Source organism: Ursus maritimus, unplaced genomic scaffold (assembly GCF_017311325.1).
Source record: "Ursus maritimus isolate PB19 unplaced genomic scaffold, ASM1731132v1 scaffold_8, whole genome shotgun sequence".
Taxonomy (NCBI): Eukaryota; Metazoa; Chordata; class Mammalia; order Carnivora; family Ursidae; genus Ursus; species Ursus maritimus.
In genome coordinates this window covers 17,529,392-17,542,824 of record NW_024426996.1, presented here as the reverse complement: position 1 = coordinate 17,542,824, position 13,433 = coordinate 17,529,392, and the positions used below count along the sequence as shown (strand labels likewise).

Here is a 13,433-nt window from a genome sequence, read left to right as displayed (position 1 = left end):
ATTCCATCCACTACTCCACACTTTGGAAATATAAGCGTATGTGCCACAAGGGAACTTTCGCTTCACTTCAATTTCTGCAATGCTCAAAAAACAAAGGAGAAAGAAAAAAGAAAATCTTCAGTGAAATCAGATTTAAACCACTGTTAGAACTTTAGTTGGTATTTTTCTAGCTGAGGTCAATTCAGAACTGCAAAAGAAGGAGAGGAATAAGAAAATAAACGAATTGTCCTAAAAATTGCCTCTTGCATCCTAAAGCATTAGAACGCAATAAGCAGGCAGACAGATGGGGGGGCTTAAGAAAAAAGGGGGGATAGAAAATATTTAACTATATATATTTAGGTGAGCGGAATTCTGCTCAAAGATGAATAATGAAGGATATACCTGTGTGTCAGAGGGAGAGGCTGCAGGTGGATGGCTGGGAAGGGCGGTAGGAGTTTTGTTACTCCAGGTAGTGACAGTAGGGGCAATTCTAACCTGAATTAAACAAAGAAATACCAATCACAGAAAATAAAAAATAAAAATGTTAAAAGAAGAAAAAAAAAACCCAAAAGGCATTAATAGCCAGACGCAAAGCAAAAAATAAGAGCAGCAAGATACTAGATGTTAGTCAAGCAATTGCTTTCAAGGTAGCTGGGATTCCAAAGAAAAACACATTCACAACAAAACAGGGGGAGGGAGACAGGAGAAAAATCACTACGAAAACCTAAATCAAAGCATAAAAACAATGCCATTCAAGTGTCAAGAATAGGGGGAAAAGGCTAGTTCCTGTAAGTAGGTAAGGGAAGAAGACACTGGGGGGAAAAAGGTAATTGAGTAAAAAAGTGATTTTGAAGCATTAATAGTATTCATGCTACTATCAGATCTGTAAACATATTGCTATAAGCTTCTCTTTCTGGATTTTATTAGAGTCACAAAAATCATATTAGTCCCATATGAGGCTTAGACACATACAATCAGAGACTATTAGAGACCATCCAGTCTAATCCCCACCTTTTACCATTGAGAAAACCAACACCCAGAGAAATGAAGGGGCTTGCTGAGGTCCATACAACTAGCTGGCGACATTGCTAGGACTGAATCAGGCCTCCTGATTCCCAGGCCAGTGTTTACTATACTACACTATGTTGCTTACCCTGGAGTCCTAAGATTTTCAAAAAAATTTTTAAGCCATCAAAATCTTTTTTGTCATGTTAACCTTCATAGAAACTCTTCATTCAGCATAAGACAAGCTTTAATCAAGAAAATCACTGCTTAATTTATTACTGATTTTGTTTTTCTTAATGCATGAGACTGCTAGGTCAAAGTATAACAAAAGTCTTCCAGTGTTTTTACATCTTCCCAGAAAGACAGATAAACCCAAGGACGTAAAGAGTAAATATTCTCTTTTCCCAATGTAGATAGAGGGTGTCTCACTTCAGTACGCTGAGAGACAACGTGATTGAACTAAAGGTGCTTGGGAGTTTCAACACCAAGCTGGCCATTGACTAGTCACATAATGCTAAGAAATTCAAGCTCTAAGTCTTAAATCTCTGGCTTGTCACTTGACCTCTCTGCCTCTCAGTTTTTCTAGCCATTGCCTGCTTTGCCCTACCTATGTCATAGACTTTCTAAAACTAGTGCAATCTCCAGAAGAGTAGGAAACTTCATCTGTTTTGTTTACCAATATACCTGTCATATAAACAGGTAAAATAAAGACAGGCACTCATAGTAAAGCTCTCAATAAATAATTGTCAAATAAAGGAAAAAACAAAACAGTTAAAATCAAATGCGATCTATTCTGATTAAGTATTAATCAAAAGTATAGGAGACAAAAAACACACAAATTGATCTTTTAATTTTCCATGATTTTATATTTACTTTTTCTGCAATGAAATTAAAAAAAGGCCTTGTCAACTCTACCAGTAATCTGTTGTATTTAATTTGATTAATTCATTTTTTAAATAATCTTTTGTATTTTAAAATGGGCAGAGTTCCTGCTTACTTTGTTATCAGTGAAGACCATTTATTACTTATGAAAATGTACTTTTCCTTCAAGAACGTGAAGGCTATCTGCAGGTCCAGAAATATAGTTTCTACACGAAATAGTAAAAGACAGTAAGATGCCACATTTTATGCCACTAAACGTTTGGGAATTTTAGTTTAATTACTTAATTAAAAAATATTTAATCATCTTCATAATCCCCATGACCTACAACTTCATACACCTTTGGTCATTCTCTAATATCCAAGTTGTCCAAAAAAAAGTGTATTCTAGGGGAGGCTGGCTCAGTCGGTTAAACATCCGCCTTTGGTTCAGGTCATGATCCTGATGTCCTGGGATCGAACCCGTATCGGGCCCCCTGCTTAGGAGGGAGTCTGCTTCTCCGTCCCCCTTCCCTCCATGATGCTCGCTCCCTCTCTCTCTCAAATAAATAAAATCTTAAAAAAAAAAGTGTACTCTGAATACTCTTTATTGTGCTGCTACAGAAGATAGAGTAAACCTATAATAATGATTCAGAATAAAATACTCAAAAAAGAGTACTTTTTCTAAGAATATTTTACAATACTAACCAAGTCACCCAAAAAATTGTTCCTACTACTTTACTTACAGTTTGTTGGATGAATCAAATTGTAGCAGTTTCAAGAACACATGTACATGTGTAAGGGAAGTTTGAGCGGTGAGAAATAAGAAGAAATCTCCCCAGAGAGCTTAAATTAATTTATATTTAAAAGATAATCTGTTTGACCAGATTAAAGTGACAATTAAAAAAAAAATACAGACCATAAATACCACTTCCTAGAATATAAAAAGAAGAACTATTAAAATAATATGTTGTCTAGTTTTATCATAGCAGATTAAGGTTTCTTACCCAATAAACTAAAACCACCAATTTGAATAGAAATATATAAATGTTCCTACTTAATCTGGTACTGTATCACTCACATGTGGATAATATTGTTGAGCTGGAACTCTGGGCATCTGTGTGTGGCCAGCCATTGGTCCAGGCCTGCCCTTGGGCAGCTGCTGCCTCTCATAAGGAATTTTAGGTGATTCCTGTCCTGGTACAGGCTGTCCTTGTGCTCTACAAAGTCTGTCACGAAGCTGCACAATATTTGGCTATAATAAGCAATGGAAGAAAACAAAGCAATTGTTAGAATTCACCCAACTATATGACAGCATGTTGCTTTTCTTCAAGTAAGCTTGATCGGTCATATGCTCCTTGTTTATATACTGTGTCCTATATAACAGACCCTGGCACATGAGGGTTTCACATCATGGTTTCTGATACTCAAGACTGATACCAAAGGTCCATGATACATAGTGTACTTATAATTTAACTGAGACAGGGATTTTTAATTATGCCCACCGCATAGTAATATGTAAGATCAATGTCACTTATCATCTCTGGTCTTTTGTATTTTCTTGTAGTTGAGTAACGCTCACATATCATAAAAGTAGTTAAAAAAAATACAACTTTGGGGGCGCCTGGGTGGCACAGTCGTTAAGCGTCTGCCTTTGGCTCAGGGCGTGATCCCAGCGTTCTGGGATCGAGCCCCACATCAGGCTCCGCCGCTGGGAGCCTGCTTCTTCCTCTCCCACTCCCCCTGCTTGTGTTCCCTCTCTCGCTGTCTGTCTCTATCTCTGTCAAATAAATAAATAAAATCTTAAAAAAAAAATACAACTTTGTTTCTTTATAGGGAAAAAAGGTCCCCCAAAAGAATCAACTACTAAAGACGGTGATGGAAGAAAATGGTGATCTGAAAAGGAGAGGAAAATTAAAAAAAAAAAAAAAAAAGATGTTGGAAGTAAGTTAAAAGAGTAAGATGTCACACTCACGACAGCTTATACAGAACTATAATTATATAGATCTATAAGTGTGAGTTGACCACAAACATGTTCTAGGTATTAACAAACAACAACAAAAAAGTAATGTTAAATATTTCAGCAAGAACTGATTTTAATATCTTTAAAAATCATACATTTCTATAAATTTGTTAAGGGTTTAAAGCTGTCATTTAAACTTTAAGCTATACTTTATTGCCAATTAGGGAGGAAGATTAGATACTATAATGATATCACAAAGTCTCAGGACATATTCCCCAGAAAATACTAAGGGTCTACAGAGATACATAGAAGACAGCAACTTTGAAATTGTTTATTTTTACATAAAGAACGTTCTTCAAAAGTCCAAAGAAAACACGAAGAATAATGTGTAGAAATGTATGTGGTTATAAACGGTATTGAAAATAAAGAGTTTAATACTAAGGCTAGAAGAGCTAAAGGTTTTAGATTAAGTTACTCTTAAAATAAAGGGTCTTATAACTCAATATAATAACAGGGTCTTATTAAGTAAAAAGGCATAAAACTATTATGCCAAAGTCATCATAAAGTCTATGTTTCTATTCTACCTAATATTCTCATAAACAATTTAGAAAGATATGACATATAAATGTGTTCAAAACCAACTAGTCATATCTCCATAATCCTGGAACTAAGATAAAAGTATTTTTACTCAATGAAATTACTCAAGGAAATTTATCAATAATTCCCTAGGACAGACAAAATACTGAAAACACTTAACTAAAACAAATCCATTAAAAACAAAATAAAGTTTATAATAAAAAGTATAGAAATAAGAAAATATCATCAAGGCTCAAAATTCAGCTCTGTCAGACACACAATACGGATATCAACATCCTACTTGTGGAAAACTGTCCTCAAATCCCACCCTACTTTCCACCCATGCTCCATTATTAAATTTAGGTTGTCCTCTTCCGTGCTTCCACAGCCCTACTACCTCTATCACATCATGTATCACTTTTGGAATCATATGTTTACTTGTCTATATTCAGTTTGAGTTTGGAAACTCCTTCAGGAAAAGAATCCTGGTGATCGTGTCCATCACTATATAGTCAGTCACTTACTGAATTCCACTGCATTGAAAAAGCCCATTTTAACAGACACCAAATAAAAACACTAAATTAGATATGTAATTCTCTCTGCTCTGAGTACTTTAAAAATATACTTGTCCTAGGGTGCCTGGGTGGCTCCGTTGGTTAAGCATCTAACTCTTGATTTCAGCTCAAGTCATGATCTCAGCATTGTGGGCTGGAGCCCGATGTTGGGCTCCACACTGGGCATGGAGCCTGCTTAGGATTCTCTCTCTACTTCTCCCTATGCCCGTCCCCACTCCCTACTCCCCCCGCCCCCAAATACACAGACACACACATACACACACACACACACGTTCCCAGAAAATATCAGACTGGAATGGTATATAAAATGAACTTCTTCACTAATATCTTTGTCTGGGGTGGCATTTTAAAAGCACAACCCCATTTGTTTGGTTAAGTATTAAATATTTATGGCTTTTCAACATGGAAGATTCCTACAAAGAACCTTGTACGAAGAATCAGCATTTGGCTTAAGAAACAAAAAGTTGGTCCTCTCCCCATTTATTTTCCTCAAATACTATGCCCCTCAGTACAAAGGGATCTATCATACTACAAGAGTATCCTATCTCTCTGATACAGTCTGGCTACACCTTAAATGATCCTTGAATAATTGTCAGTAACATTCACCTATAGTCAGATGATAGAAATTCAACTGCTCTAAAACATTCTACCTACCAATATGCTTAATACTGAGTCCTACCTACTGGACTCACCTTATTCACATATTAAAAGAAGAAAATGGTCAATTCTAATTACCTGGTTGGTGTTTTCAGGAAGAAAAGCCAAGGCTGCAGCAATACTGCCTTGGGCTGCCAATAAATTGGCATACTGACTCATCTTCTCAGCCAAAAGAACTCCTACAGTATTGGTGTCCATGGCTTGGGTGAGTTGTACAGCTTTTCTCAGGATGACAACTTTCTCAATAAGATCCTAAATGAGAAAAAGAAGGGAGAAAGAAGGAAAACCACACAAAGATACCAAGAGGTGTATGAAAGAAAGCAGGAAAAGATAAAGAGTTATGAAGGTTTCTAAAACCTACTAAAAGTACATCTTATTATCCTCTTTCTTAAAAACATCTGCAACAGCTGACCACAATTTAGGTAAACTGAAAAAGTAAGGAGGAAGAAGGTCTCTTATTCATGGATAAGGCATAGGTTACCACCTTTTTCTAAATATCCTTAAACTGCCAGATACTTGTCTTGTGAGCTCAAGTAGACAAATATTCAAAGTGAAAGTGACAGGCAGATACCCAAAGGCAGAAGCTGGGTTCCAGCAGGTATAAAATGAATTATGACTAAAAACATCATACTGGCTACACTATGAAAACAGTACTACATGAGGTGACCTCCGATGAGCTTACTATTTCAACCTAAAGTTTCTCATGTTGCTCTTTGATACCAATTATTTCAACAACAGGGAGCCTAAAGTAAAGCACAAGAATATCCCACCTATCTACCCTTCAAAGGTACACAGATCCAGAAGTATGAAGCAAGTGTGCTTTTTCTCAGAAGCACTTAGAAGGAAAGCCTTGATTTCCTACCAGATTTTCAATTTCAACAGAGTGATCTTTAAAGTAACAACTCTATTGAGAAAATCTCTTTCCACAGAGAAAAAGAAATATACTTGAATAAGTATTATGAGACTCTGCTGGTTAAATGCTTGGAAAAAAAGATCTAAATATATAGTTACTCAGTGGCTGAGAAGAGTCCCCATATTTTTTACTCCCCCTCTTGCCCAGGTTGTAGTGCTATATGGGATTCCATTTACTTCTTACTTTCATTTTCTCTGAACTATGAGTATCTTAATCTATTCTCTATTGGTACTGGGGATGCCTCCCATTTCTTGCCCACAGCGAGAGAGAAGCATGAGGAAAAAGAAGTAAAGTAAACTCAAGAAGTAAACTCTAGGGCTGTTTTCATGCTATTGCCATCTGCTTCCCCCAATAAACTATCAAAGTATAACCTTGATTTCATAAACAGTTGTGATTCCCATTTTACCTATTCCATCATTTCATACTTTGTCCCTCCAACTATGGCTACAAAGATACATAAATTATCCAGCAAAGGAACTTCTAAAATATAGATAACTAAGGTGAAAGCAATGACCTATTGTAACAAATCAATTTCTAAAATATAAGTAGGGTGAGAGACAACACAAGAAAGGAAGCACCTTTTGTTTCAAAGATACCAACCTGAAGGGACAAAGGATTGCTTCCATCTTGAGCTTTAGTCCAACATGCAACTAGTTTCTCTACATTCCCTGCACAAATATAGCAGAGACATGCTTGAGTCTGCAGAAGGCTATCACCTTCACTTTCAAGCCTGGTTCCCAAAAGATCTAAAGATCAAGAGGAAAACAAAGTAAGATTATACTCAAAGCAATCTGTATGTGAAGTTGTAAGTATGCCAATAATATTTCCAGAAGTATGAATTAAACTTTAGAACCAATGAGTAGTAGATAGAAACAAAATCACTGTTATCTAAATGTTCAGTAAATATTTATGTTAAAAGAATGGAAGTGTGTGACTAATTGTATATAATAAATGGCTTGACAAGATTCTATATACCTAGCTACAGAATGAATTTCCATTAGTTATATTAAAAAATAATAAATGGGAACAATATTTGAAGGGAAAAATTCCAATGAATATTTAACTCCATTTCATCATATCTGATGTTTGTGTAAGTAGTAGACTAAAATACGGCACATTCGGAATGAACATCAATGGTAGGTAGGACTACTATAAATTATTTATGATAATAAAGTTAAAACCGTATAACTTTCATATTCTCATGCTTTCAAGGTAGCAAATGGTTAGTTGTTCTTATGCCAGCAGCCTAAAGCTTCTGTTCTTACAAATAAGAAGTATCATTCCTTAGCCACCCATCTAGTCATGGCCTTTGATGGTAATTTGTAATTTCCATTCAAATGCTATAATTACTAATTTTATCAAGCTAATATTTTATTTTTTTATTTTTAAAGATTTTATTTATTTGACAGAGAGAGAGAGAACAAGCAGGGGGAGAAGCAGAGGCTGAGGAAGATGGAGACTCCCCACTGAGCAGGGAGCCCAATGTAGGGCTCAATCCCAGGACCCCAGCAACATGACCCGAGCAGAAGGCAGGCGCTTCAATGACTGAGCCACCCAGGTCCCCTATCAAGCTAATATTTATTAAGTGAGAGCTGATTATTTGCAATTTTACAAATAATAGACTAAGGCTTAGAAAGTAATCTTTCCTAGGTCATCCAGTCAGTAAGTGGCAGAGGCAAGATTCCACGTCTGGTCCGCCTGAAACCAAAATCATTAAAAATAATGACTAGGTATGGAGAAATAATGTAGTTAATAATTCTGAGAAAAGCATTCAAATGAGAAATTCCTTTTCTTATTGAGTGATTAGCTGGTTTGCAAAAATTTTTAATAATATCTGTCAGTAATTTTATTTAATAAATATAAATATAAGGCTCATTTTCTTACCACAAAGGGCTGAAAACTCATCTGGTTTAGCATAAGTCAACACTGCTGCTAAAGCCTCTCTCCAATTTTTAAGGTCACAAGACTCAACAATTTCTTTCCAGTTCTTCATCACCACTGCAGTAATTAGCTTAAGAAAGGAAAATAAAGCGAGAATTAAAAGCCTTTGGTATATTAGTAAAAATTAACTTTGGCTAACCAATCATATCATTCAAAACTACTATTCAAAGTATTTCATGCAGAATAAAGCAGCAGCAAAGTGAAGTATATCCTTGAACCAACTGACATAAAAGATGGTTATTATTTTTCTTAAAAAAAAATCAAACGAACATATTTTGTAAATAGGCTGGGAAGGAAAAGTATAGGGTTAATATTTAACAGGAAAACATGACCTGGTTTGATGGATCAGGAAAAACCTTCTGAGTACATGTGAGATATGAAGTCAGAATTAACTTCATCAAGAAGAAAACAGGTCAGGAAACAGGAAGACAACAAAAGAGTAGGAGGACCCTAGGCTTACCTTGTCCTATGACTATAACTAGATAATTATCCAATTATCCTAAATACCCTAGAAGTTGAAAATGAGTCAAGGAACACACACACATGGATATAAAATATAATAACCCATATAAACAATGGGAGGAGAGGAGAAAAGAATGAGCTCAAACTTTAACATCTTCATGTAAACTGCTATATGCAGAAGAGGCTATATACAAACCTAATGGTAATGACAGATCAAAAACCACTAATAAACATGCAAGGAATAAAGAGAAAGAAATTCAAATACATCACTAAAAAAGAAATCAGCAAAATGTGAAAGAAAGACAAGAAAGAATCAGAGAAAATCTCCAGGAACAACCAAGTAATAAAAGAGCAATAAATATGTATCGATCAATAATTACTTGAATATAAATGGACTAAACACCTCAATTAAAAGACAAAGGGTGTCAGAATGGATAAAAAAACAAGACCCATCTATATGCTGCTTACAAGAGACTCATTTTAGACCTAACGACACCTGCAGATTGAAAGTGAGGGAGTGGAGAAACATTTGTTAAGCAAACGGACATCAAAGAAAGTCGGAATAGCAATACTTAAATCAGACAGACTAGACTTTAAAACAAAGATTGTAACAAGAGACAAAGGAGGACACTATATAATAATAAAGAGGACAATCCAACAAGATGATAAAACAATTGTAAATATTTATGCACCCAACATGGGAGCGCCCAAATATATAAAACACTTAATAACAAACTTAAAAGAACTCATTGACAATAACACAAAAACAGTAGGGGACTTTAATAACTCACTTACATCAATGGACAGATCTAAACAGAAAATCAACAAGGAAACAAAGGCTTTGAATGACACACTGGATCAGATGGACTTAACAGATATATTCAGAACATTCCATCCTAAAACAGCAGAATACACATTCTTTTCAAGTGCACATGGAATGTTCTCCAGAACAGGTCATATATTAGGTCACAAAACAGGCCTCAACAAACATAAAAAGAATGAAGTAATACTATGCAACTTTTCTGACCACAATGTTATTAAACTGGAAATCAGCCAAAAGAAAAAAATCTGGAAAGATCATAAATACATGCGGGTTAAATAACATGCTACTGAACAATGAATGGGTCAACCAGGAAATAAAAAAAGAAATAAAAAAAGTATATGGAAACAAATGAAAATGAAAACACAATGGTGCAAAACCTCTGGGATGCAGCAAAGTGGTTCCAAGAGGGAAGGATATAGCAATACGGGCCTAACTCAAGAAGCAAGAAAAATCTCAAGCAACCTAACCTTACACCTAAAGAAGCTAGCAAAAGAACAACAAACGAAGCCCAAAGCCAGCAGAGGGAAGGAAATAATAAAGATTAGAGCAGAAATAAATGATACAGAAAATTAAAAAAGCAATAAAACAGACGAATGAAACCAGGAGCTGGTTCTTTGAAAAAATTAATAAAACTGATAAAGCTCTAGCCAGATTTATCAAAAAGAAAAGAGAAGGACCCAAATAAGTAAAATCACAAATGAGAGAAGAGAAGTAACAACCAACACCACAGAAATACAAACAATTATAAGAGAATATTATGAAAAACTATTATGCCAACAAATTGGACAACCTAGAAGAAATAGGTAAACTCCTAGAAACATAAATTACCAAAACTGAAACAGGAAGAAATAGAAAATAGAAAATTTGAACAGACCAATAACCAGCAATGAAATTGATTCAGTAATCAAAAAACTCCCAAAGAACAAAAGTCCAGGACCAGATGGCTTCACAGACAAATTCTACCAAACATTTAAAGAGTTAATACCTATTCTTCTCAAACTACTCCAAAAAATAGAAAAGAAAACTTCCAAATTCATTCTATGAGGTCAGCATTACCCTGATACCAAAACCAGATAAAGACACCACAAAAGGGGCGCCTGGGTGGCTCAGTCGGCTGGGCGTCTGCCTTTGGCTCGAGTGGTGATCTCGGAGTCCTGGGACGAGCCCCACATTGGGCTCCCTGCTCAGCAGGAAGTCTGCTTCTCCCTCTCCCTCTGCTCATCCCCCTGCTCATGCTCTCCCGCCTCTCTCTCTCAAATAAATAAAATCTTAAAAAAAAAAAGACATCACAAAAAAGAACTATAGGGGCACCTGGGTGGCTCAGTTTAGCATCCGGCTCTGGTTTTGGCTCAGGCTGTGATCTCAGGGTTGTGAGATCAAGCCCATGTAGGGCTCTATGTTTCGCATGGAGTCTGCTTGTCCCTCTTCCTTTGCTCCTCCCCCCCTCCCTGCTTGCACTCTCTGTCTCAAATAAATGATAAATAAAATCTTAAAAAAAAAAAAAGAACTACAGGCCAGTATCTCTGATGAACACAGACGCAAAAATCTTCAACAGAATACTAGCAAACTGAATCCAACAATACATTAAAAAAATCATTCATCACGATCAAGTAGGATTTATTCCTGATTACAAGGGTGGCTCAATATTCGCAAATCAATGTGATACATCATATCAATAAGAGAAAGGATAAGAACCATATGATCCTTTCAACAGATTCAGGAAAAAACATTTGATAAGGTACATCCATTCATGATAAAAACCCTCAATAGTGTAGGTTTAGAAGGAACACACCTCAACATAATAAAGGCCACATATGAAAACGCACACATAAAATCATCCTAAATGGGGAAAAACTGAGAACTTTTTTCCTCTATGGTCAGGAACAAGATAGGGATGTCCACTCTCACCACTTTTAATTCAATATAGTACTGGAAGTCCTAGCCTCAGCAATCAGACAACAAAAAGAAATAAAAGCCATTCAAATTTGGCAAGCCAGAAGTCAAACTTTCACTATATGCAGATGACATGATACTCTATTATGTAGAAAACCCAAAGACTCCACCAAAGAATTGCTAGAACTGACATAGGAATTTAGTAAAGCCACAGGATACAAAAATCAATGTACAGAAATATGTTGCACTTCTATACACCAATAATGAGGTAGTAGAAAGAGAAATTAAGGGATCAATTCCATTCACAACTGCACCAAAAATAGTAAGATACCTAGGAATAAACCTAACCAAAGAGGTAAAAGACTCATACTCTGAAAACTATAAAACACTGATGAAAGAAATTGAAGATAACCAAAGAAATGGAAAGATATTCTATGCTCATGGACTGGAAGAACAAATATTGTTAAAATGTCTATACTACCCAAAGCAATCTATACGTTTAATGTAATCACTATCAAAATACCAACAGCATTTTCCACAGCGCTAGAACAATAATCAGTGTAGAACCACAAAAGACCCCGAAGAGCCAAAGAAATCTTGAAAAAGAAAAGCAAAGCTGGAGGCATCACAATTATGGAATTCAAGGTATATTACAATGCTGTAGTCATCAAGACAGTATGGTACTGGCATGAAAACAGATACATAGATCAACAGAACAGAAAACTCAGAAATGAATCTACAACTATATGGTCAACTAATCTTCAACAAAGCAGAAAGAATATCCAATGGAAAAAAGACAGTCTCTTCAACAAATCGCGTTGGGAAAATTGGACAACAACATTCAAAAGAATGAAACTGGATCACTTTTTTACACCATACACAAAAACAGATTCACAATGGATGAAAGGCCTAAATATAAGACAGGAAACCATAAAAATCCTAAAGGAGAACACAGGTCGTAACCTCTTTGACATCAGCTGTAGCAACTTCTTTTTAGATATGTCTCCTGAGGCAAGGGAAACAAAAGCATAAATAAACTATCGGGACTACATCAAAATAAAAACCGTCTGCACAGCGAAGGGCAACCAACAAAACTAAAAGTCAACCTATGGAATGGGGGAAGATACTTGCAAATGACATATTTGATAAAGGGTTAGTATCCAAAATATATAAAGAATTTATAAAATTCAACACCCAAAAAATAATCCAGTTAAAAAATGCCAGAAGACATGAATAGACATTTTTCCAAAGAAGACATACAGATGGCCAACACACACATGAAAAGATGCTCAACATCACTCATCATCAGGGCAATAAAAATCAAAATTACAATGAGATACCATCTCATACCTGTCAGAATTACCAAAACTAACAGCACAGGAAACAACAGATGTTGGCAATGATGCAGAGAAAGGGGAACCCTCTTATACTGTTGGTGGGAATGCAACTGCTGCAGCCAGTGTGGAAAACACCATGGTGGTTCCTCAGAAAGTTAAAAACAGAACTACCCTATGATCCAGCAATTCCACTATGAGGTATTTACTCAAAGGATACAAAAATACTGCTTTGAAGGGATACAAGCACCCCAATGTTTAAAGCAGCATTATCAACAATAGCCAAATTATGGAACGAGCCCAAATGTCCACTGCCTGCTGAATGGATAAAGAAGTGGTATATATAGACAATGGAATATTACTCAGCCATAAAAAAGAATGCCATCTTGCCATGTGCAATGATGTGGATGGAGCTAAAGAGCATTATGTTAAGCAAAATAAGTCAGTCAGAGAA

General features: G+C 35.8%; 1 protein-coding gene across 12 annotated transcripts in view; it reads right to left on the bottom strand.

Annotated features, from left to right (window-relative positions):
• Positions 1-13,433, bottom strand: part of SEC31A (SEC31 homolog A, COPII coat complex component) — a 73,635-nt gene that overhangs the window by 22,670 nt on the left and 37,532 nt on the right. For all 12 annotated transcript variants that reach the window (XM_040625187.1, XM_040625188.1, XM_040625190.1 and 9 more), the window contains 4 exons: positions 8,411-8,537; positions 7,127-7,272; positions 5,692-5,865; positions 2,924-3,097 (listed from right to left, as the gene is read on the bottom strand). In XM_040625187.1, the coding sequence (XP_040481121.1) occupies positions 2,924-3,097; positions 5,692-5,865; positions 7,127-7,272; positions 8,411-8,537 (621 nt within the window). The remainder of the gene's footprint in view (positions 1-2,923; positions 3,098-5,691; positions 5,866-7,126; positions 7,273-8,410; positions 8,538-13,433) is intronic.